Below are 25,472 nucleotides of genomic sequence, written 5' to 3' on the forward strand. Positions count from 1 at the left end.
CTTGCCTTTGTAGACAATTCTGTTTGCTTCTCAGCCACCAGTTCAGTCTCACTGAGCTAACCAGACTTGAACAAAGTAGTTCAGACATTGAAGGAGAAAGCCAGGGATATTATGGCAATTCAGATTTATGGTGTTATTCTGGCTGCCTGTTTGACTGAGATTAGTGTAATCCTGGCAGATCTATGATTTCAGAGGATAAATGAATATCGTTCCATTGGTTAACATTCACCATAGGACCACTATTATAACACTGTTTGGGATTGTTTGTCAGTCCCTTGATGTGCTCATGTCTTTAGATTTATTTATTTTTTGTATATTGTTTCCTGCACCATATAACCTACCCGAGGTAAAGTCCTATTGTTGTAAGTAATAGCACTGACTGGACATTCAGTTTATTTTGTGTTATTTACTGTGACAAGCCGGTTTGAATTTCTAAGCCCTCTACCACCTTCTAAAGTAATCCTTGATAGCTTAAATGGGCTACCCATTAAGAGTCAAGGGAATAACTTGGGTTCCCATTTGGGGTGCACTAGTTGTAGTGGCCACGGGGTTTCTTTTGTTAAAAAACTATGTACGAGTACTGCTGATTGACATAGTATATCAAGAGAGGTCTCACATGGCAATCAAAACTGATGTGCATGAAGAACATTGTAGATTTTAAAGAGGTATTGCAGCGTTGTGTCCTTTCCAAAGGGCCTGTTTAGGCCCCTGCGCATTTTGCAAATAAATATGGGTTGAATGGGTAATCACTGCTTTGCCAATGCTTGAAAAAATGTGTCCTGAATAGACAGAGAGCTCTGTAGCACTCCCACATAGATCTGGTCAGATGGATCCATGGCTATGTCCAATTACATTTCCTCAAATGTATTTTTTATGGGGCACTGATGCTTGATTCGGGTACTAGAGATTCTCTGCATCATAATATCTTCGATTTATCCTCTTAAGTCAGTTTTCATTAATGATGCAGTTTAAATCCAGAGTCCAGTCAGATGTATTGCCAGGTACTATTTATTTACTTTGTAGTAAATGTTCTGGTAGGTTTTCGGTCATCAGAATTGAGACGGAAAAACAACACTGTAAAATGACAATTCTTAATAGTTTACTGAATAAAGAATCACAATTTTATTAAAGACAAGGAGGCTAGCATTATGCATAAACTTTTATTCACTCCTGCTGACCAGAAGCTCTTTAAAAGCTTCCAAAACAGAACTTTAACACATCACAGTATAACATAGAAACCTCAGTCCCATAAATACTTGTAATTGTGTTCCATATTCCTCCTCTTTTGTTTGACTTTTCTTTGTAATCTTTAGTTCTTCTTCACTATATTCTTTATCCACCTTTAGTTATCTGTAAAATAAAACAAAATAATTTCTCTGATAATTAATCTAGTATACTCCTGTTGAATCATTAGCTTACTGTAGTAAAACAAGCTCTTATTCTAAAGAAGTAAATTTTCTTAAAATGTCTTTTGCAAACTCTTTCTCCGTTTCCCCACCCACCTAACCTCCTCTTATGGTAGGAGTGGGCGGGATAATACTAGCCTCCTTCTCTGTAATAAAATCGCAATTCTTTATTCAGTAAACCTTTATGAATCGTCATTTTATGACACTACAGAAGGCTAGCATTATGTATGTTCAAAGTTTTTCAAAGAACACCTTGAAACATGTTCTAAAGCTCTGAAATATAACCTCCTAAATGTATCAGCGTTAGCCGAATCTGTTGCCTTAAAAATGTCTTCCAGACGTCCTCCCGTCATAAAAATCTTACTTGCCATGGCACCTCTGATGGCATGTCCTGTGAATTTTGACAAATCTACACCTGCCTACCTCATTGCTGCCTTTACCCACCTTGCGGTTGTTCCATTCAATCGTGACCGCTTTAAACTGTTTTACATAAGAAATCAACAGCTGATCCAATGCAGCCCATCTTTTATCCACCATTCTACTTTCATACTCTTTTATACATCTAACCACACACAGATTTGTAGAGTTGTTAAATCTTGGGTAAAACACCAAACCAGACATAGATTTAGTTATTTTCCAAATTTTGAAAATTACTCTCTTTGGTTGAAAAAATCAGTTTGACACTTCTAGCACCCTTATACCTGAAACCCATTTGAATGAAATTAATCACAATGTTACCAATTTCCACGGTAATTCCCTTACTAATATTTGTTGCTTGGCCATATTTCAAATAATTGTAATATCAAATCAGCATTCCATAATAGTTTTATATTTTTCTCTAGGCGGTCTCTTTAACCTAATCCCTTTCATTACCCTTCTTATCAATTTGCTGCTACCCAATGATATTCCTAGTTTTAATGAATGTCCTGCTGCCATAGCTGATCTATAACCATTACATTTTGTATATGATCAGCCTTTTTCAAACAGTTCAGCCAAGAAATTTGCCACCTGTACTTCATCTGCTTCCATGAGATTAAAATCCCTTTCCACGCACCAACGTAACCATACTTGCCATGCACATCTATATCTCTTTCTACTTCCTGGTGACCATGACTCTTTGTGTTAATTTGTAGCAGTTCCCGAAAGGTTTGTAAATTTACCTGAACTCCTGATATCCTCCATACTAGAAGGTTGAGTTAACCTGACTCTACTAAAGGATGTTCTTCCTTCTTCACTCCTTGTGAAAGACCTTTGAATGACCTTACCAAATATGGGATTTCTATTGCCATTTCCACAGTAGTTGGAAACCATGCTTGTGTTTTACAAAAAAGTGTGACCAATACTATTTGACAGTCCTGCCTCCTCACCTATAATAATACTCTCAGAATCATAGAGAATGGGGGAAGTGCATACCTTTCATCTTCCGCCAATCTTGCAAAAATGCATCTCCTGCTATTGCTTACGGATCTGGTCTCCAACTGATATGTGGTAACTGATAAGTCCATCAGGAAGCAAAAATATCCACCACAATGGCCCCATTTTTTTCCTGAATCTTCTGAAAATAATTCTCTCTTAATTTCTCGAATTCTAATCTGCTACTACCTTGTGTATCCCTGGTAAATCTTCTGCTTTCGATCCTATCTTATTGCAAGCAAAATTGCCACATTTCCTTTGCTAAATCTGACCGTCTCTTCGACCTGCTTCCGCCCATTTTGTTGATATATTTTACTGCGGTTATGTTGTCTGTCATCAATAAAACTGAATTTCCATTCAACTCATTCCTGAAACTGTGGAGGGCAACCAACCTGCTCTCAACTCTAGACAAGTTATGTGTTCCTCTTTTTCTACTACATTGCAAACTCCACCAGACCCCTGCCCAGGGCATATGGGACCCCGTCCTGAATTGCTTCCATCTGACTCTAGAATAAAATCTAGTTTTATCCCAAAAAGTCCACTTCAGTTCCAGTCTTCCAATGTTTCCTTCCACCATAACTCCTCCTTCGCTTCTTGCTCTTCTTGACTCTGTTGTCAAAGAAGGAGCAACTGAAGCTGACAATCTCACTTCTTGCCTTATCTTCTTCACTTTCTTCTCCGATAACTGTAACTGACTTGTTACTGTGTCTACCACAAATCTTAGAAATTCCAATCATTACGATGGTATTAGTATTGATTTCTCTGAAAATATTATGAAACCCAATGTCTCTAAAAAAACCTTCACCAACATCATCTGCTCTTTCAATTCCTCTATACTTTGATACATTATCAACATGTCATCTAAATAAACAGTCATTCTCACTCCTCTTTCTCTTAGGAAACCCACACTACTGGTCTGTAAACATTTATGAAACACCATGGTTCTTCTGACAGCCCAAATAGAAGTCCTTGGAATGTGTATAGATGTCCTTTCCTTCTGAACTGTAAATAACATTGGCTCTCTTTTGCAATCGGAATTGTGAACTAAGCAACCTTGATATCCATTTCCAACATCCATTCTAAGTCCTTAAGCTTGCCCCTCATAAGTGTATCCCTTCCATTTGAAGTGTTGACATGCAACAAATTGATTTATATTTCTCAAATTTATCACAGGTTCCAACCCTCTCTCTTTTTTCTCCACCAGAAACCAAGTACTCACAAACCATTTCTGTTCCTCTCCTATTTTTGTTATTTTATCTTTTGTTATCATTTGTAAAATTTCCTCTTGTACAATTGTTTCTCTTTTTGAAAAATCAATTAGTTTGGTTCCTTCATCTGGTGTGGTTCTGAGTCGACCTCTATTTGATAACCTTCTATTGTCTTCAACACCCATGGATCTTTTGTCAATTCTCTCCATGGATTTTGGAAAAAATCTTAACCTTTCTCCCACCTTTTTCGGGATAGAACCAATAAGAGTCCTCGTACTCACCCTGTCCCTGATTAGTATTTTGTCCTTGTCCTCTACCAGATTGACCTCTTCCTCCTCTCCCTCGTGGGGATAAAACTTGGATAACTCTTGGTTCCCTCTATAGTTCCCATAACTCTGGTATCCTGACATTCCGTTATTCTGCTATCCTAACCTATGAGGCTTATAATTTTCTCGGCTAAAGGGTGCCCTCTCCTCCTGCCTTCCCATAGAACCTGTTCCCTGTACATACTCATTGAGTAATGAGCTTTATCTAGACTTGTAAAAGTCTGCACATATTTTCTCAGGGATTTTGCCATGTCATCTCCCAATAATAATCCCTTGGTCTCTTCACAAGGCACTTTTCTAGCCAAATCACCCAATTTAGGGTTAATACGCATTAGTACTGTTCTAAGTCTTTCAGCCCAATGCCCCGCATTGGCATTGCCTAAGAAACAAATGTCACGCTAGCACCATCCTCTGAATTAATGTATATTTAGATCACTCCCTTATAAGTATCTTCCACTGTGTCAAAAATCCTAGCCAGTTGACTCAAATATCCACAACCCTGTCCTGGCACTGCTTTAATGATCTCTCTAAACCCTTTCTTGGGTCCCTCCGCATCTCAAAGAAGATACGTTCTTTTTGTAAAAAATGTTTTTATTAAAAAAGAAGAAAAACAACATACAAGGCAAAAGACAGTGTACATGGACATGTGTTCACAGAGGAGGACACCTTAGCACGGTGTTACACAGTTGATCAATAGCACACGGAGTGGGGAGGGGGCCAGCGGGGAAACAAATTATAGATAACATAAAGAACACGATATATGAAATGTCGGATCAGGGGGACAGGGGGACATCGGGGCTCTCCACGAATGGAGGCGCACACATATTTCCACGGTATGCGTTCCATTGGCTTCAGATTTTGTTCCATTTCCTAGGTTTGCCCCGCGCTAGATACACAGTCTTCTCTCTGAACATATGCAATTCCATACCGATACCGTGGGCAACCTCTGGGAGCCCCACAACTGCGCAATATCTCTCTTAGCGATCATATTCCCAAGGGTCGCCCACTGCGTCTGTGCCACGCTATAATCATTCTGCTCCCACACATTCAACAGACAGCGTCTGGCTTCGGGCGACAACACCACTCCCGTGACCCCTCCCATCACGGCATGTACACGACTCCAGAACGTCACCACCTTCGGACACTCCCAAATTATATGAAGGAAAGTTCCGACCATCCCACAACCGCGCTTACATAACCCATCAGAGGAATAACCCATACGAATCAAGTGCGGACCAGTAACATATACACAATGTAAGATTTTTAGCTGACTGAGTCGGAGACGGGCGGGAATCGCCACTTCTTTAGGCGAGGATAATGCAGCTTGCCAATCCTCGTCGTCCAGCTCCAAACCATCGCCGGTCCAAACCTCTCTGAGACGCACCAGCAGATCCACCCGGGTATTGATCAACTTCTTATATATCAAAGAAATGGTACTGTCAGGTACGTGGCCGTCAAGGACCCGATCTTCAAGGGGGGAGGACTCTGGGATGTCGGCACCCGCAGGGACCGAATTTAAAGCATGGTGAATCTGTGCATACCTGAAGAATTCCCTGTCACTCAATTCATATTCTGTCTTTAATACGGCAAAGGTCTTGATTTTGCCCTTGACCCAAAGATCGCCCACGCTGCTGATACCAATCATATCCCATTTTTCAAACCCTTTCGTTTTCCAGAGACATCCCAACCTTTCAGACGCATACAACGGGGTCGCACGAGACAATCGATCCCTCCATCCCACAGACGCATTCGCATCATGCCACACTCGTACAGCAATCTTGGTGGGCCCAGATAAATCCTTTCCCGCCACCTTGGAATAGAGCGCCCTTCTATAGTCCCCGCCCGGTAGCAAGTATTTATCCATCTCGAATGCCGGGTTAGGAGCTGGAGCGTACGTTGCATGATTGATCGCACTCAGCTGCGAGGCCCAATAATAACGCCTGATATCCGGCAGCGCTATACCGCCGTCATACCAGGGAAGTGTGAGTTTAGCGAGGGCGATACGCGAACGTCCATCCCAGATTAACCGTCTCTGCAGGCTCTCAACCTCTCGAAAATAGCTCGCCGGAATAATATCGAACGTATTCTGAAGTGCGTACAAAAACCGCGGCAAGGACATCATTTTAAAAAGGGCTACGGCCCGAGCGGCGAAAGAGGCAACCCGCGCCAGCGCACAACATCCAGTCGCAATCTCTGAAGAGGAGGGAGCAGATTACGTTCATATTGGGCCACGGGGTCCAAAGAAAAAAAAAATCCCCAAGTACTTAAAGCCCGTCGGAGAGACCTGAATAGGGCACCTGCGAGGCAAGGGAGGGAGACCGCCCGAGAGCACGTATACACAGGATTTAGCCCAGTTACTCACAAGGCCCGAGTTCTTCCCAAACGAAGTAAGCACGTCAAACAAAACATTCAGAGATTTTCGAGGGGACGTAAGGTACAACAAGATATCATCCGTGTAGAGCGAGGCGCGATCCTCAAAGTCCGGGGACAACTGGATCCCCTTAATCGAGGGCTCCCATCGCAACCAGCGGTTCAAGGGCAAGAGCGAAAAGCAGTGGTGACAACGGGCAGCCCTGCCGTGTGCCCCTCCCGAGGACAAAAGACGCAGATACTCGGCCATTCACGACCACCTGCGCCAGTGGCTCCTCATACAAAAGTTTCACCCAGCCGATGAACCCGGGGCCGAAACCAAATTTCGCAAGAGCGGCCCAGAGATAAGGCCACTCTAGCGTATCGAAGGCCATCGTAGCATCCAAGGAAGCCAAGATGGCCGGAGAATACACAGTTCGGAAATGCTCCACAAAGCACTCAACAATATCAGCCGGGTCAGTCTCAGACACTCCGTCAAGGTTCTCAATCACAGGAACTACACGACTCGCCCTTTCTTTCTTGTCCAGCCACGCAATCAATTTACCCGCCTTATCCCCAACATCATACAGTCTGCCCTGCTGTTCTCTGCTCATGACTTTCGCAACATCAGTAACCAGGGTCCTATAGTCTAATTGTTTGAGGCTGAGGGAATGAAGCTTGGCACGGGACACTCCGAGCTCCAAGTCACTCTCCAGCTCGGCTATCTCCGCCTCCAAACGGACCACCTCTTCGTGTTTAATTTTCTTGGCGTTAGCGATTAGAGATAAGGCCTGCCCACGTATCACAGTCTTAAAAGTCTCCCATAATGATACAGCAGAGGACACAGACCCCACGTTTTCAACAAAATAATGATCGAGGGATTTCATCAACTCAGCACGGGTCTTGGGATTGCGAAGATACCAGAGGTTTATTGGGGCGATTCGTCCCTCATTACTCATAGTAGTATCCATGCTAAGCCACAATGGGGAGTGATCGGATATGCCCCGGGCGAGGTGCCTCACCGCTCTGATAGAGGAGGCCTGCGCCGCCGGCATCAGAACATAGTCGAGTCTAGACAGACTGCCATGGGCTCCAGAGTGGAAGGTGTATTGCACCTGATCCGGGTGCAGCAACCTCCAACAGTCTACCAGACCCAGGGTCTCCAAGAACCCACTCAACCAGGATTGAGACTTGATAAGATCTCTGGGTGGGTAGCGATCGACGTTACCGGAGACAACCGAGTTGAAGTCTCCGCCCATCACCAAGAGGCCCTCTGGGAGCCCCAGTACTACACGCCCAAGGTCCGCAAAAGTCGAGGTCTGTAGACCCGGCGGGATATATACAGTAACAAATGAGACAGTCCTCCCCTCCCATCTACCAGTGAGAGCAGCGTAGCGTCCCCTATCGTCAAGAATCACATCATCTCTTGCCAAAGGGAGGGAGGACCTGACTAGGATACCCACGCCCCTAGAACCAGAGGTAAATCCAGAGTGTGCTGCAAGACGATACCCCCGCCGATTCATGGCGTGGCACGTGTTCCCAACCAGATGCGTTCCCTGCAATAATACAATATCAGGGGAGAGGCGCCGCAGCAACTGTAACACCACTCCCCGTTTTATCCTATTCCCCAATCCATTGACATTCCCACACATTAGTTTCAACCCACTACCCCTCATCCCGGAAAGAAGTGCTGAATCCACCCCATAACGAACACAATGACCAGGTCAGTAAGAGAAACGATACGTTGCCTTGAAAGAAACTCACAAACACCCAAACTCCCCCCTCCACCCCCCAACTAGAAACCGTTACAACGCCCACCACTCTGCACCCTGCGTTGGGCTCAGAAGCCACCCCAACTTGCAGTGTGCCTGTCGCCCTATCATTAAACTAGTCTACAAAAAGAAACCCCTGAGGAGGAAAGAGTCCCACTCCCCCCGCCACCCTCGGGTATACAGCAATAGAACACAGTAGTAGAAGAAGTATAGAACCCAGCTGAGTGACATGTTAATTGTTCAGAAATCAGGAATCATAATGTCACTCTTGTTCCGACACGCCGCCCTCGGCTCCACCCGGATGCCTGGTTGAGTCATTCTGTTTGGGAAGGGTATCCAGCCAGTCCCTAACTCTGTAGGGACGATCAAAGAAGAAAGTCCGGTCTTCGTATTCGACACGCAGCCTAGTTGGAAATAGCATCGCATAATTCAGGCCCAAGTCTCTCAACCTTCGCTTCACCCCCTGAAACCTCATCCTTTGCCTCTGAACAAGCTGGGTGAAGTCCGGGTAGAAACTCACCGTCGTGTTCTCGAACTTTACGGGGCCACTCACTCTCGAGGCCTGCAGTCTAATGTCTCTGTCTATGAAATTGAAGATCCTGGCAATGATAGGTCTCGGAGAGGCACCCGACTTCGGTTTTTCCGCCTGGCACTCGATGGGCACGCTCCACGGCGAAGAATTTACTCAGGCCGGTAGGGGCGAGGTGATTCAAGACGAGGTCCTCCACAAGGAGATCCGTTGCCAGCGTACCAGAATTTTCAGGGACCTGTGGAAAAGTAAATTTTGCCATGTTGTATGTGCCTACGTGTTCCCCATATTTTGTTATATGTGCATGATCGATATGCATGTATTCCCCTCTTCTCGATTAAAAACGCAATTACAGTTGTGTCCATCTCTAGTATGCCAGTTTCCAGTCTTCGTGAAAGCAACGAATATTAGGCCTATGTAAACCTACGTTGCCACATTTTACAGTGTGCACGTTAATTCATTGAATTGTCCCCGTTTCTAGGCCTCAAAAGGGCCCGGACTCAGATTCAGCTCCTGTCTCCTGAACCCTCTCCGAGGAGCGATACAGCCCCCACCTGTATCCCTGACCCTTAGCTTACTTCTTGCCACGCAGTGCCCGGCCCGGCCTGGCTCTGCCTCCCAGTCTGCCAAGAATATGTTATGTTTCTAGTTATCAGTTCAGCCCTCCTTCTCTGCATTCCTGAGCTACTGAATCGCATCAATAGTTCCGTCATGGTCTAGCCTTTATGTCTCCATGTAAGAGAAATACTGTATTAATATTCATAGAATATTCCTCACACACGCACTACATATAGAATAATGCATGCACCAGTCTTATAGTCTGTTAGCCTTTGCCCTGATAACTTTTGGATTCTATCAACATGTACTCTAAACACCAGATACTAGATATGCCTGGGTACATGTCGCTCTGACACTCCAGACTTTAGTCTCCTCTTCTAGCGCAGAAGTCATAGCCCCCAGTTCTCCCTGGTAACACGTCATTGCCCATTTGCGCGCACCACTAGGTTAGAGGTCCCAGCTGCTCAGGTAGCCCCCTCCATGTTTCCGCCCCATTTATGACATATTCTGTTACGTTTACATCACATGTCTATGTATACGCCCTGTACACGCCTTCTTGTTACATCATTTTGCCCTTATCTTTCGCGACTGCTACGAGTCACGCCTACTGCTACGCCTACTGTATTGAATGTAATGTATTTTGTTTAACTATATATATTGTGCACTGTTATTAAAAGTTAGCGCATTATTCCCAGATCCTGCCCCCGGCAGCTGCCATCCTATTCCCATGCAGGCTGTCCTGTTCCTGTCCTTTATGCCTGATTAAAGCCTGTAAACTCCAGCTACCTCGAATCTTGACTCTTATTTATTGAGCTATCTGTTTATATGAGTATCCTGAAAAATAGAACCGGTAATTAATTATTTATTTACCACATACCCCAATAAGGCGTATGTTGTTGCGTCGGACCCTGTTTTCAAAATCCTCCAGTCGATGGGCCATGAGATCATTGGAGGATCGCAGGTTTCCAACTTCCGTCTACAGATCAGACACATCGGTCGTGAGGCTAGAAGTCTTCAGATCTAGCGACTTGACCCTTTCATTGGTCTTCGACAAATCAGCTCTGATCAAAGTAACATCAACGGCTACAGTGTCAATTTTGAGAGAGAGAGCCTCGTATTGCTGACCAATGGAAGCCTTCATGTTGGCAATGGCGCCCATGACATCCTGCAGAGTCAATTCGGTCGGCGCAGTCGGGTCGTCATTGGAGTCCTCCAGAGCTCGACTGGTACCACCGGGGGACCCCTTGGGTTGGGTATAGCGATCCATGACGTTGGTTTGGATCGGTCCCCCACGTAGAAGCGTTTTGGTCTTCCGCTTCTCGTTGTCAGGCCTGGCAGTCATTTTGAATGGTGAGCCCCGAAGGGGCCCGCGAGACCTGGTGAAAATGGCCGCTCACCACCAGACCACCGAAGATCACGAAAGTGGGCCACAGAGGCGAAAGCAGTGGTTCAGCCTAACACCCAAGCACTCACGACCGTTGGCATAGAGTAGAGAAGCAGAGTTAGGCTAGACCTCGGTGGGGGCCCGAAGCAATCACGCAATCAGATGAGGCCGGAGGTCCAAGAACGAAACCGAAAGTCAACTCAGGGCAGCAGGTGTAGCCCCTCAGGCCGTTGTTGTTCAACTACTTCCCGGCGTCTTGGTGTGTCAAGCCCCCGGTGTCGCCGCAGTGCGGGTCTCAAAAACTCCGATCGGCTTATCTGCGGTTCCCGAAGTCCAAATGAAATTTTGGAAACAGCTAAGGTGTCAGCTGAGGTTCATCTTCAAGAACCCGTCGTCAAAGTCAGGATATATTTCAGGATATATGCGGAGGGCGGCGAGGGACTCGGGAGCCCTGTGCTCACGTGGCCATCTCGGAGGCGCGCGAAGCTCCTCCTCCCAACGTTCTTAATTCTGGGTCTAGATTAGGTGTATGGATAACTTTTCCTTCATCAACGGACTAGAGCACTCTGCCCTTCTATTGTTCCTCTCATCATTGGGGAGAAGATTTGGCCTAACGGCTAGGGCCGTCGACCTCGAATCTGAGGAACTGGGTTCAAGTCTCAGCAATGACGCTGAACATCATGTGATTCTCGGCAAATCACTTAATCTCCCGTGCCTAACAAAAAATAATGTGTCCTCATGTAATGCAACTGGTGCTATGTAAAGAGCTCTGATACCCGATTTGGGTCAATATCGTGCTATAAAAAATAATTTAAAAAATCATTCTCTAGTGGCTCCTTATTTTGTTCTTTATATAATTAGACACATGGTCTAAGGGTCTCCAATCGTTACCCCTTGGGTTTCTTATATCCCTCAGATAAAATAATTTGTCTCCAAATTGATCTATAACTGTTATCTCTTTATACTTATTTTTGTTATTGTCATCAAGCTCTTCTTCTAGACAATCTTTATAATCCAAATCTAGGATATATTTAGCCACTTTTGATGTTTCCCTTGTCCTTTCTATTTCATCCTTGGGATCAAATTCACTCTGTGTTAAACTGACTTTTCTATGTGCAACTTGGGGCACCAACTCTTTCTGTGCCTCTTTGGACTCCTTTCCTTTTGGACATTAATGCCATATGTTTCATTTTCTTTATACATTTGTCTCCTGGACCTCCATTCAGATCCTCCTCATCAGATCTAGAAAAATATTCCTCACCGTCTACGTTTCCTTTTTAGGTCTCGCGCCTAGCGTTGCAGTGCGCAGCATTGCTTGCACAGCACGAGACCTCTTGTACTCGTTTCTGAAAGCTGACCACACGCTTGTGCGTGTGATCAGGCTTTCGCCCGCTTCCATTGGCTTGAGCGTGTTTTTTTTACACAAATAAGGCACGCAAATGGGCAAAGGCGGGCGCATGTCCCGCCTTTGCTCTGCCCATTCCTGCCAGGACTAGCACGCGCAGCAGCGCGCGTTTACTTCCCTGCCACGCTCCTTCGCCCCCGCTCCTCTGTTACTAGCGAGAGCTCTGCGTGCCCCCCATTTGAACTCCCAGCGTTAGCAGCCATACTTTAGGGCATCTCAAGTTGCCAGTGTTCGCTGACACCCTTTCAGTGTCTCCCCCGCCCTCCCACCTTTCCGAGGGCGCCTGTTCCTAGCACTTCCCCTCCTCATGCACAGCTGGGAAAGGGGCTTTAGCAATGGCAGCGCTTGTTTATTCACTCGCTGCCATTACCAAAGCCTCTGTCCGGGCGTCTACTTGTTTGCCATGGCGCAGGCAGTAGACGCTGCAGTGCAGTAGACTCGCGGCGCCTGAGCCTGGGTCAGCATCCACCTCCTCTCGGCACAACAGCCAGCCAGGGCCCTGCTCTCCTCCTGCAGTGGCACCGAATTTGGTGGTCTCCACAACTCGCCTGCTTCACTTTACTTGCATTGTGTTAAGTTCTATGTGTGAGCGGCAAGCCACAGGTTCGGATCCTTTCAACCTGCAGAGCTCAATAAAGCGCGTAGTGCTGTGTTGAATTTGGTAATTGCAACATCGTTTATTTACAGTGCTAAGAAACGACGGCGATGCAGTAGTAAGCACCTACTAAAGCTAGCAGAATATGTTGTTTACAGTGCCAAGAAATGTCAACATTACAGTAGCAGGCTCTGTATGAAAAATAAGTTATTGCGGACTAGGAAGTGAAAGGGTTGAAACTGGCTCAGTCGCTAAAAGGAGTCAGTAACCCCTTTCGGAGGCTTCCGCTAATGGCACCAAGAGACCTTGTTATTTGCGCGCTCTATGAACTTTATATTTACTCATGCAGCGGGTGGCGCCTGTTCTTCACCCGCCACTGGAGTGGATGACATGGGCTTCAGGTGTGCCAAGCTCGGGTTTGGATGAAAGGGGGGTACGTCGAGCCATCGCGCATCATGCTGCATTCAGAAGGTGGCATCAGAGCAAGGGCGAACCCACGAGACATAGAGCAGCCACTTTATTTCAGGGCAAGCAGCACGCCTACCGTGGCACGGCTCGGTGGGCCCGTCCTGCATTGCGGCCTAGAGAACTTTGTACTTTAAGGAGAGACGTCCGTTCCCCTGTTACACTTTAAAGGACGAATACGTGTTTTATACAGGTGACTTGGACCCCGAGCCATCCAAACACTACAGTAACAAACGCTACTTTTACCAAAAAGAGTGGCGCCGACACTCCCTACTACTGGAGAGGGGGGCTGTGTGAGGGATACTTAACAGGGTTCCTGGGAATTTTGAGCAGTGCGTACGGGTGGTGTCGGCACTTGTGCAGTGCACATCAGCCACAAGTGACAATATGAACCGCCAGCGTGCGAGCACAAACAAAGAGGGGAGAGGGGTTGGCCTAACGGCTAAGGCGCTTGATCTCGGACCTGGGGATCTGGGTTCGAGTCTCGGTAACGACGCCAAAAACCCCCTGTGATTCTGGGCAAATCACTTAATCTCCCCGTGCCTAAAAAAAAAAAAAGAGTGTGTTTTCATGTAACGTAACTGGTGCTATGTAAAGCGCTCTGATAACTGATTCGGTTCGGTCTAGTTCGCGCTATATAAAATTCTGCAAAAAAAAAAAAAAAGCTGCCGTGTGTAGTTGGTGCAGGTTGGACGGCAGTGATGAGCGATGCCCCATAAGTCCTGTACCTCCATCACCATCCTTTCATTTACGTCCCTCCATATTACACGTCCCAGCGAGGTCCGCCGTCTTAGCTGGACGTGTTTACAAAACGCAGCAATTTCTCGCTCCTCCCTGCAAGAAAAAGGCTTCGAGTTGGCACCATTTGAAACGTGCAGAAACATGCCACCAGGGTCGTGCCAGTGCGCTCCCGCAGCCAGGGCGCAGTGCTCTGGCTTACCATAAGCAGTTGTGTTTTTGGGTCACTGGCTCTGGAGTTTGTTTGGCTCGGTTGGCGTGTGTTGGGATGGTCAAGGAGAAAATTAGCAAACTGTAAACTCTGGCTCAGGTTAGGCACCGATCATCCCTGCATAGAGTACGGGACTGTGAATTGCCACTGTGTGTCCCCCTATCTACTGAACTGCAGGCTGGAGCACCCCTCAGCCCTTCAAGGGGAGCAGCGCAGATGCACACACTAGACCGTACTCTGGGAAGTGCTGTTGTCCTGTTGAAAGGTGTTGTCCACCGACCGTGGAACTGAGCGACCTGAGCTCTAGTCCCTGCACTCCTGCTTGGTAAGGGTGTGTGATCCTGGGCAGATAACGTGACTTTTTGTGCCTAAACTCTCTTCTCAGTCGAAGTTTATTTCAATAACACTGGATTGACGGGCACTTCTGAAGCCCACGTGCCATTAAACAGTCTATGCCCCGTGAAACGAGTTGAGAACATTAAAAAGGTGCACTTTACCTACACCAACGAGCAGGTACACATATACTATATGTACGGTGTGCCCAGGGAAGCTGCTGAACAGTTCCACAGACGCCTCAGAGCAGTGGTGGGCTCAGTGTAAGGGGTGCAGTTCTCTGCTCAATGACAGGCCAACAGCATGTCATAACCTCTTTGGAAATATCACCACAGTTAGGGAGCCTATCTTATCTTGCTGGTATCAGAGTGCTTTACAATAATCAAGGCTTCAGTATCTGTGCTAGTGGTGGTGGTGGTAAACCCGAGGAAACATGATGTGTCCAGTATCAGACAATCTATTGCGTGGTTGGGGGTCGGTGGAGGAGGAAGGAAAAGGGGTGCAATCTGAACACTAGTGCATGTGGCTTGTTTGCACTTCTTGCTCGATTTCCATTTTTTTCATTTTGCTCTTGCACAGAAGGGACTGTTTATAGGATAAACACTGTGAAAAGCCTTTACAATGCAATATGGCATTGTAAATGACAATGCCTTTTATGTATGTTTTAAGAAAACCTGCGATGTACAAAGTGGGTTTTTACGCACTGCTTGCAGGTTTTCAAAACACATATTAAAAGGCATTGTCATTTACAATGACAATAGTTCAAACTCTCACAAATGCGAGACCTATTGCATTGCAAATGCTTGTTTACTTAATACCTGTTTTACTGTTTCCTGAACTGCATCATGCAGTTGCTGACTGATAATTGTTTTCAATTATGCACTCCTGGCTTGACTCTTCAATGCTTTTCTGAGTCATTGTGACTATTTTTGTTATATTTTCCTATATAATATTATGTATTCTTTTTTCCTAGGCTTTGTGTTCTTCTTGTCAAAACTGCTTGTAATTAACTCAACCGCCACTCCGAACCATTTTCTGCAACGAACATTAAACAGAAGCGTTTCATTGCTATGGAAACATGCTTTGATGCTTAATTCCTTTCAAAACAAAGCCAAATGTTTAAAAAAATGCCCAAATTCCTTTAAAAACAAACACTCTGACCAGAAAAATCAGACGTGTATGCACTGGCGTGTGGAAAGCCCTATTTTCTACAGATAGAAGTGTCTGACTTGTCCAACGCTTCCATATGGTTGTCCTGCAAAAATGGCTGCCTTTTGCCTGATCGCGTCCGACATCTTACAATCGAAGAGCAAGACCAATCAAACCGCTCTCAGGTGCACGCCTACATGGCGTTTGAAACACGACACAGACCATAAACTGGCCCTTTAAGTTTGTAACCATTTTATCTACTTGTTTTAGAAGTCTGGCATGTTTTAAACATAAAAATAATTTATACTTCATTCCTTTGTAAAAAAAAAAAAAAAACAATATTGTTTGCTAATAACCTTTAAACTGTTTACCGCGTCGGCAATTCCGCAGCGGTGCGGGCGTTCCATTGCATGGGCGGGGACGCGTCAGCTAATGGACGTGCGCTGCACTACCGAAGCACTATCACCCATAAATTGGGTATTATCTACAGCACAGTGCAATTTTTTTAAAAAGTAAAACATAAAAACAAATCATCCTTTAAATTAGTATAATCTCACAACTAATGATACTTATCTGCTCAGAAGCACCAAACAAAAGAGGAGGAATGTGGAGGACAAGAGCATTCATGGGACCGAGGATTCTCTGTTACATTGTGATGTGTTATAGTTCTGTTTTGAAAGCTTTTAAAAAGTTGCTGCTCAGGAATAAATAAATGTTTATTTATAATGCTCGCCTCCTGTCTTGACCTAAAATAGTTGAACTCTGCATTTTTTCGTTTTTATATAGAAAGTCTTGCATCCTTTAGTTCTGAGTGATCCTTTATCTTCATAGGATTATTTGCTGTGTTTCAGTGTACTTCAAGCTATCAGAAAGACTGTGTGCGACTGGGAAGCAGGACGGGAACCATTTAATGATCCAGCTTTAAGGGGAGAAAAAGACCCTAAAAGTGGATTTGACATCAAAGTTCCGAGACGAGCAGTGGGGCCGTCTAGTACTCAGGTATTCTTGTTTTCATGATCATGATTGCAACGGTTTTGAGAATTCTCTGCATAATTCTCATTCAGTATCAAGGAAAGTTTGTTATTCATATGTAAAACATTATCTCCACAGTGAGGCACTTTGGAGGATGAAAAAAACTATCAAATATTAAGCATTTGGGATTGACAGCTCCCTCAAAGTTTTACTTGTAGGGTGGCAAAGAATATCTTTACCTTCTACTTTTCTGATTCTGTCCTCCCAACAATCGTATAAGTATGATTTCTGGTATTTCAGATGGGGTCAAGTATAAAGATTTAAAGCAGATTTCAAACAAATTGCAGTTGTTTCAGAAATGTCTTTATCCATAATTCATGCTTTCCAACATCTACGCCTTTGTGGGGCTACTGGACCAATACCTAGTTTTAAAATGTGTTGTTTAGCCATCCCTTCCAGTTTTGGCGAATTGTTTTGCAAGAGATTGACTGCCATAGTGTAAAGAAACATGCAAAAACTCCAGTAACCTTTAAGCATGTAATTTAACAATATCGAATTGGTAATCTGGCATTATAGTCCCCATTCTGAGGTGTTTCCACACCTTCTGTCACCGAGTTTATTATGTTAACGGAATCCTTTTGTTTGTGATCATAATGCTTATGCTCTCTACATGATAGATGCCCATTAATTGTTGGGCACTTTTGATATGAAGTCATGATACTCTACCTTTCTGCAAACGTGCTTTAATAGGAAACTTGGAAGAGGAAGTATAATGTAATTTAAAACTTTTAATGATATTATTGATGTGTGCATCTATTGCTTATTGAATTAACCACCAGTTTCTACTCTTAAAATATCAGTATACATAAAGGCCTTAGCTGGCTGGTGTACATTGATAACATTCTGTATTTGGTGATTCTGTCCATCTTTGCGTCTTGGTAGATATCTTTTTAGTTTAGCACCTATCATAAAATGTCTCCACTATAAATTGTAATTTATCTGAGAGTGCTGACTTGCCTTTAATGTGTTGATTGCATTGTTTGTAGCCCAGGAAAACGTAGACTGCCATGCTTTGGTAATGGGAACAGCTGTGTACTGCTACATGCTTGTGTGGTGGCTTTTAGTTCTGTAATGCACTAACTTCTGTTTTTTCTCTGCTTGTCATACCTTTCCCCATCCTCTCGCCTCTTGCTTACCCTGCTATTCATCTCTGCTTGTCATACCTTTTGCCGCCCTTTTACCTGCCTCTAACCCTTGTGTACCCATTAATGGACCCTTTCCCTGCTTTTCCCGTCTGTTGGTTTTAGCTCTACATGGTGCGCACTATGACAGAGTCCTTAAACTCTCCTGAGCTGTTGAAGCAGGTTAGGTCTCTGGGAATGGACAAATTAATGCATGTGATACACAAATTTCTGAGACAGTCCTACACCTATCCACCTCTTTTAAACTTTGGTGGTAAGAGATTACTTATTTATTCCTTCGCATTGTGAAACTGTGGTGTACTGTTTCACTACAAATCTTACCTTTCTGTGATAAGGTTACTTCATTGGTGTTGCTTTGCCACAACCTACCTTGGGGATAGAAAACTAGACACTGGATTGTTTGCCAGCCTCTGTGACGAGAACGAACAGTCAGATGTGGGATGGAGAGTACCTGGGAGTATTGGTTCGGGGTTGGCTGCTCAACTTTGTCCTTTTCTGAAGTACCAAGTCAGCAGAATTGCCTATTCTTCACAGAAATATTTGAAGTGGAACAGTCACTTGAATTATTATATGTCACAAAATGTTTTCAGACTAATGAGCAATGTATATTTTCATTTTTTTCTCCCCACCCTTTTTCCGCTGTGAATATTTGTGTTAACTATACAGCTGTACATGGTGAGAACTATGTTAGAATCCCTCATTGCTGACAAAAGTGGCTCCAAGAAAACTATGCGAAGTAGCCTTGAGGGACCCACCATATTGGACATAGAGAAATTTCACCGCGAGTCTTTCTTCTACACCCACTTGATAAATTTCAGTGGTAAGATACAGCCAATTTGTGTCCAGCCAGCATGTGCTAACATCTCTAACATGGTTAGGGGAATGTTTCCGATTGCCAAAGCTTCCTCTGTTCTTTTGCTCATGGGTTTCACTTTCCTATGTGCATGGACTATTCCCATTTGCATTCTCACTGTGACATACACTGTATGATGTATGGAATGTGCAAATCTGAGCGCTGGACTGGCAAGTGCATGTTCCTTTTTGAAGCTGATCTTTATTATTTAAGCAAAGCACATGTTTATGTCACATGACAGCCTAACTGTGCTTAATTGTTTGTTCTGGCTCAGTTCAGAATAGTAGCCGAAATTCTCAAACTTGGGTGAATGGTCCTTACTTTTGAAGAACCATTTTTTTACTGGCTTGCTTCGTGTGTGCCAATTGGGAACACTCGAAGTGGAATACAGAGCCACTGCTGAAGCTTATGTCACAGCTCTAAATGTTCGAGCTCAGGATGAGTTTTAATCATGCCACTGTATATCTGCATGTGTGCTATCCATACAGCATTTCTCTCTCATTGTAATCGGAAACATAAAAAATCCGACATTGTGTTTCTTGTCTGTCCTTAACACTTTGTAGTGTCTTTATGTTGTCTTTTGATACTAGTGCTGTCTTTTACCATAGAGTGTGCTAATACAACATACTTTCAAGCTACTAGAATGTGTATGTTTATTAACAGTGAACTAAAGTAACTTTCTTTCATGTTAATCTTCTGGAGATTTCTTTCGAGTCATATGTTGCAGTAATTCGTTCTTGTCATGAATGTCATTTTCTTTTCAGATTCAATATATTTTATGGTTCAAATCTTTTTATTAGCAAGTTTATCATTGCATGAGAGTGGGAGCACACCAACCAAGAGGCGGTGCAGCACCCCGAGAATTGCATCCTATAAACAACAATAGAGTAATCCCCCTTTTACCCCCAGGGGTACTCTCTACACATTTCCTATACTAAGAGCACAAAGTGAATCTGATGGGGACCTCCTAGGTGACCCTTGTGGGCTGTGTGGGTTTGTCTAGATCTATCAGCCTATCAGTTGCAGGAGTTTCAAGTATTTGGGGAAAGTCAACTCTTGGAATTCATTAGAAATGAGAGCCACGTGCAGGAGCCAAAGTTCCCTGAAGGAAGGTCCCTGAGCGGTGAGGGTTAAGGTGAGCTTCTCCATACCCAGCAAATACCAGAACCGGCAAAGCCACCCAAGGTGAGTGGGAAGTGCATCTGTGCCCCAATGAGCGAGAATGTTTTGGAGGGCCGCCCCCCAATGCCAAGCCGATCTGTCGTCCCCTGTGGGATTTAAGCAGAAAAGTAAGGACATAAAGGAGACCCAGGATGACATGCTCTAGAAATTGAGGTAGCTGTGTGTAGATGTGTGTGTCCATCTTTCAGGATTTCCTCACAGTATTGTGCGAGTTTAGGACATTCCAAAAGCAAATGTACCAGTATCCCAGGGGAGCCACAGTGCCACCAACAATCCGTGTTATGAGTGGGATTACCCTTGTGCTGACTCCTGGGGTAAGGTACAAGTACAAGTCGATTTTTGTAGCTTTCTCAATACTGGCTGCATTACGCACCATGAGGGGCACCCAGTGGTACACCTCTTCCCATTCCTTATCAGTGAGCAGTCCCCCCCACTCCAATTCCCAGTGTTTCTGTCCTGGCGTCTTAGGTGGTGAAGGTGTGTGTTGCAAAATGCCATATAGGTTGATGGTAAGGTGTTTGTCGTTAGTTTTTGTGATGAGCCATTTTTCAAAAGCCATGAGGGGCTGCTGTCCTCCAACACGCACCTCTGGGTGCGTTACCCAGTATTCCGTACCTTTTAAGTATTTCTTCGTCACTAACAGTGGATCCTCCGAAACCTTTACATGGTAGTACTTCAGATTTTGGTGGACATTAGTTTAATATATTTAGTTCAATATATGTACTGCTCTCTCGAGCAGTACATATATTGAACATACCCTTATCCTTTGGCAGGCCATCTGAATGTCTTGTGTGGTCATCCTGTACTGCCAACTGGCGTGTTGAATATATGTAAAGATAAGAAATTATCTGGCCGCCCTCCTACTTTACAAAACAAGGAATAAAGCAAGACAACTCATGGGTAGTAGAATTCATTAGGACCAAAGATTTTAAATAGAAATAAAGACTTTATAGGCTTTCTCATTATTACATTTGTTTTCTGCTCAATGTGTTCTTAGCTCTTTTTTTTAGATTCAGATGTAGTTCTGAGGGAGGTTTGTTAGATGTTAGTGACACTATTCAGGATAAGCTTGTGCTTGGCAGCATTGGCAGCATCGGAGTAGGTGATTCAGATTTATAACAAATATATCTCCATTTGTACCATGCAAGTCTTCCTATTTACAGTTTTGCTTTGTATTCTAATTGAATTGAGATGGCTTCCTTTTATTACTGTGCAGTAGAATTGCCTGACTGGTGGTCAGAGCCTTTGGATTTTTCACTTACCTAATCGTGAAGAAGTTTTTAACAAATAATGAGAAAATTGTGTTAATGGCATTTTGGATGTTCAGCTCAAGTGAGCAACCAGGATTCTAAAGCATGTGAATCACTAGGTGTACCTGTGTTGGATCTTCGGTCAACCTCCATAAGAAAGTGAGTGTTGATGAATTTGGTGACTACCAGGTTGCTGTTCTCTCTCAGAATGCAAGCGTTTTCCTTTCACATTTATTTAGGAAACCATAGGTGTCCAACCGAGGGTTTTTATTCTAAGCTAGTTATCCTCAACAGCACCACCTGTCCCGAATGCACACGGCAGCGAGGCACCTTTCGCGGCTCAGACGCTACGGCATTCGGGACAGGTGGTGCTGTTGTTCGGTGGCCACGCCTAATGGGGCAGGATTGACTGTTGTATATAGGTGTTTCAAAGAACTGCCACGTTGTAAGCCCCGCATTACCCAGAGCCCATGACGTAGTGCTACTCTGCACGAAACGCATCGGGCTGGAGCTGGACTCTGATTCTGTTGAAATTGTTCCGCTGCATTGGCCTTTGCTGCTTCTCCAATAAAATACTGGCTGAATCTACCTACCTGTGCTGGCCCTTTCTTTACAGACAACTCTTTGTTGGTATGTTGGCGGCCCCGCCTGAGCCACGAAAGGTGCCTCGCTGCCGTGTGCAGTCCCGCTGCGGCGCCAATCGACGCTGCGGCATTCGGGACAGGTGGTGCTGTTGGATTAGCATCACGTAGCAGAACCAAGCAACGTGAAGGTTTCGCCACCCACTTGGGATTTATTTTGCTAATTGAGGCAGCAACACGGCAACTCACTTGAGGATTAACTTGGAACACTAGAGGTCCCAGAAGGCCACTTCGGTGGCCAAGCCTAATGGGGCGGGATTGACTGTTGTATATAGGTGTTTCAAAGAACTGCCACGTTGTAAGCCCCGCATTCCCAAGAGCCCAGGAGGAAGTGGTACTCTGCACGAAACGCGTTGGGCTGGAGCTGGACTCTGATGCTGTTGAAATTGTTCCGCTGCATTGGCCTTTGCTGCTTCTCCAATAAAATACTGGCTGAATCTACCTACCTGTGCTGGCCCTTTCTTTACAGGCAACTCTTTGTTGAGATATATATATATATATCTCTCAGATGCCTCATCAGCAAATATATGCCATGTACAACTCAGTGATATTCAATCTATTTTGCTGCACAGATTTTTAATCAAGCTACTTGCATCGTTTATCTCGGACATTCCAATGTTTTCAAGAAGCCCTCTGGTGTCCATTAAGCTGTTTTCTTCTAAGGTTAGAAACCACCCGATATGTAGTCTAAATCCTAGAAAGTATCTGATGTGTGTGTATCTGACTTAAACATGTTTTGCCTGTGGGTGTTACTCATTTTGACATTATTCGCAACAGGGCTGTAGAAGTTTCTTGTAAATCCTCTGACTTTGTCCAGGGGTTATTAAAAGGAATGAGAATATTCAAAGACAACGATTGTGTTCAGAAAAAACCTTTACTTTTTCCCAAGGGGATCTTCATCATTAGTCATAAGCAATGCAGTGTCCTGCCACGTGTGAAAGAATAAAATTAAAGCTCTTTGTATAACTGTTTACTTATATTTGCACTATTTGTTTGCAGGGAATTAATTTCTAAGTTATTCTTACATTAAAGCATCTTTAGATTCAACATAGGTATCCTAAGTGCTTTACACTACTGGACTTCCAGCTGCTCAGTACGATATGGTGTAATGCATGCATTATTGTACGTATAAGCATTAGAACACCCACATGTCCTTTGTACCCTCTTTTACTAAAGTAAGAAAGTAATGCTGTTCTGATATTTGTTCAAGAAACTCTACAGCAGTGCTGTGACCTGTCCCAGCTGTGGTTCAGAGAGTTCTTTCTGGAACTGACTATGGGAAGGCGGATCCAGTTTCCAATTGACATGTCCATGCCTTGGATTTTGACTGACCACATCCTAGAGTCCAAAGAGGCGTCCATGATGGAGTAAGACCCACACGTTAATTGATTACTCTAAATGTACTTTTCTTGTGTTTGGTGTAGTGCAAATTCCAGATTGTAACAGCACTGTTATTTGTTTTCAAGTATTTGCTTAAATCTTAGAGACTAACTCATTGTGAAGTGTTTGTTGCACAAAGTGAGGTAGAACCTGTAAGTTTAAAACAAAATGTCCAGTAGTCTCACATAGTTTGAAGCCCTCTCTTTAAAAGTGAATTCTCTCGCCTATTTTGTATACTAAAGATTTCATTCTTCCATTGTTTTTTATTATTGTTTAACATATTTTCTGAAAAGTGGTCGTCGCTGAAAAAGAATTTGAATGCTGAACAGGAAACACAAAATACTGTAATATAACACATATAAGCCATAGAAATTACCAGAAAAGACCAATCAGTCATATCACAGAAAATTTCAATTTATAATTAAACAAAAATCTGGCAAATAAAAACTATTCATAAACGAAAGACAAACTTTCAGGCAACATGGCATACAGTGGCATAGTAGTCCATCAAATGTTGACAATATAGAAGAGATTGTAATTCTTTCAAAAAAGGTAAGTTTGTTGGCTAGACACTGATCCAGATGAAGGATGTTGTATGTTCGCAACGAAGACACACAAAAAGGTAGGCTCAAACTTGAACGTGACTCTTGCTAGGTCTTGTAATTATTATGCCACATAGCTTGGTTTCTAAACAGAAAACACGTTTGCGAGGTATCAAAACCATAGAAATTTAAAAATACCATCTAATGATAATAAATAGGGGAAAAGATAAAGAGAGGATGAGAAAACAAATCTCTTTACTACTCAGAATTAAACATACATGGTGTAGCACCTGAGTATCAGCCACCTTATTCCTAGACCTGAATTCTGAAGACAGAACAAAAAGAGCAAAGAAATTCATGGAGATTGATAAATCACATCCAAAGGCAAGCTAGTCTACACATTTATAAAAAAAATAAAATAAAGGAATGTCTTTGTGCAGTGCTTCTATTAGTAATCATGATGTAGGTTTTACTCTTTCTTTTTAATGGAGTTGAATTTGGCCTATTTCTGTGACTTGTCTTAGCACACCTTGGGATACTTTAGCAAGTGAGCTACTTAAAATTCAATAAATATAAAAGGAATGTTTTAAACTAGCTGGAATATTTATTGCACAAGCTTCATGAACTGCATCCTGCTTAATGACATTTCCTGGGGCCAGGGGTAACTTAGGGTCTGAATCTGCATACATTTGTTATCATGAATCATAGCCAGTTTGTACCCAGCAAAATAGATATTGTCATCACCCTTACCATTAAGTAAGGTATTACAGCAAAAGGTGTAAAAGCAATTGTGAAACAGCAGTAGGCAGTTCTCTGCACTGGTGCCGATTTATTAGAGGCATAGTTAGGATTTATTTTTTGTCGTTGCTCACCTTTGGCATGTTGTTAACGCTGCCTTGGGTACAAAATCTTTCTTTGATGTTAGCTGTTCATAAATGTGTGGTTTTGCCACAATATCTCTTGCTTTGTTCTCTTCCAAGTTAGCCTTTCTCCCTTTTTTCAAGCCCTGCTACATTTTCTGAAAGGACAGCTCTTGATTGTTACAGGCATTTTAAGGTTTCACCAAGTTTATTATCTGCTACCTCTGCTTTATCAGCTCTGAGAAGAAACCTGGAGAACTCTTAGAAGACATACACTACCCTGCCTCAGATCTGATTCTGATTTAGGGAGGATTGAGTCTGTTTGTCATTTCCAAACAGACCTCAGTGTGGTAGGCCATTATCCATGGACCCTGTTTTTTCCGTTACCGTGGTCACTGAAAATTCACTCAACTAGAAAGTTACTTTAGCCTTTGTTTTTATCAGTGAAAACACACACACACCCCCCTTTACCTGTTGGACCTTTTGATGTGTGAATAAACTTCCATCCATTTCACACCAGATTTTGGAGTCTGTGCCCTTGTGTGACGTCTGAGTGTCTGACGTGACATTGGGATTTCTTCGTTCCATATATATATATATTCTCAAAGCATACACGCAGAACTTTTGTTGCGACGAAATGAGAGAGACCGACCCAAATGGCTCAGGCAGAAAAATATTTATTACTCTTTCCCTCTGCGACGCGTTTCGAGCACGCTGTGCCGTTGATCACACTGAAAATCAAGCGTTCG

At 43.8% G+C, this 25,472-nt stretch overlaps 1 protein-coding gene across 2 annotated transcripts in view; it reads left to right on the forward strand.

The window, feature by feature from the left end:
• Positions 1-25,472, forward strand: part of CYFIP1 (cytoplasmic FMR1 interacting protein 1) — a 488,976-nt gene that overhangs the window by 149,753 nt on the left and 313,751 nt on the right. The window contains exons 15-17 of one of the 2 annotated variants that reach the window (XM_078658231.1): positions 16,693-16,840; positions 18,121-18,268; positions 23,152-23,308. In XM_078658231.1, coding sequence (XP_078514357.1) covers positions 16,693-16,840; positions 18,121-18,268; positions 23,152-23,308 — 453 coding nt within the window. Of the gene's footprint in view, positions 1-16,692; positions 16,841-18,120; positions 18,269-18,681; positions 18,836-23,151; positions 23,309-25,472 lie in introns of both variants that reach the window. The other variant, XM_078658230.1, reaches the window with a different exon arrangement.

Source organism: Lissotriton helveticus, chromosome 8 (genome assembly GCF_964261635.1).
Source record: "Lissotriton helveticus chromosome 8, aLisHel1.1, whole genome shotgun sequence".
NCBI lineage: Eukaryota > Metazoa > Chordata > Amphibia > Caudata > Salamandridae > Lissotriton > Lissotriton helveticus.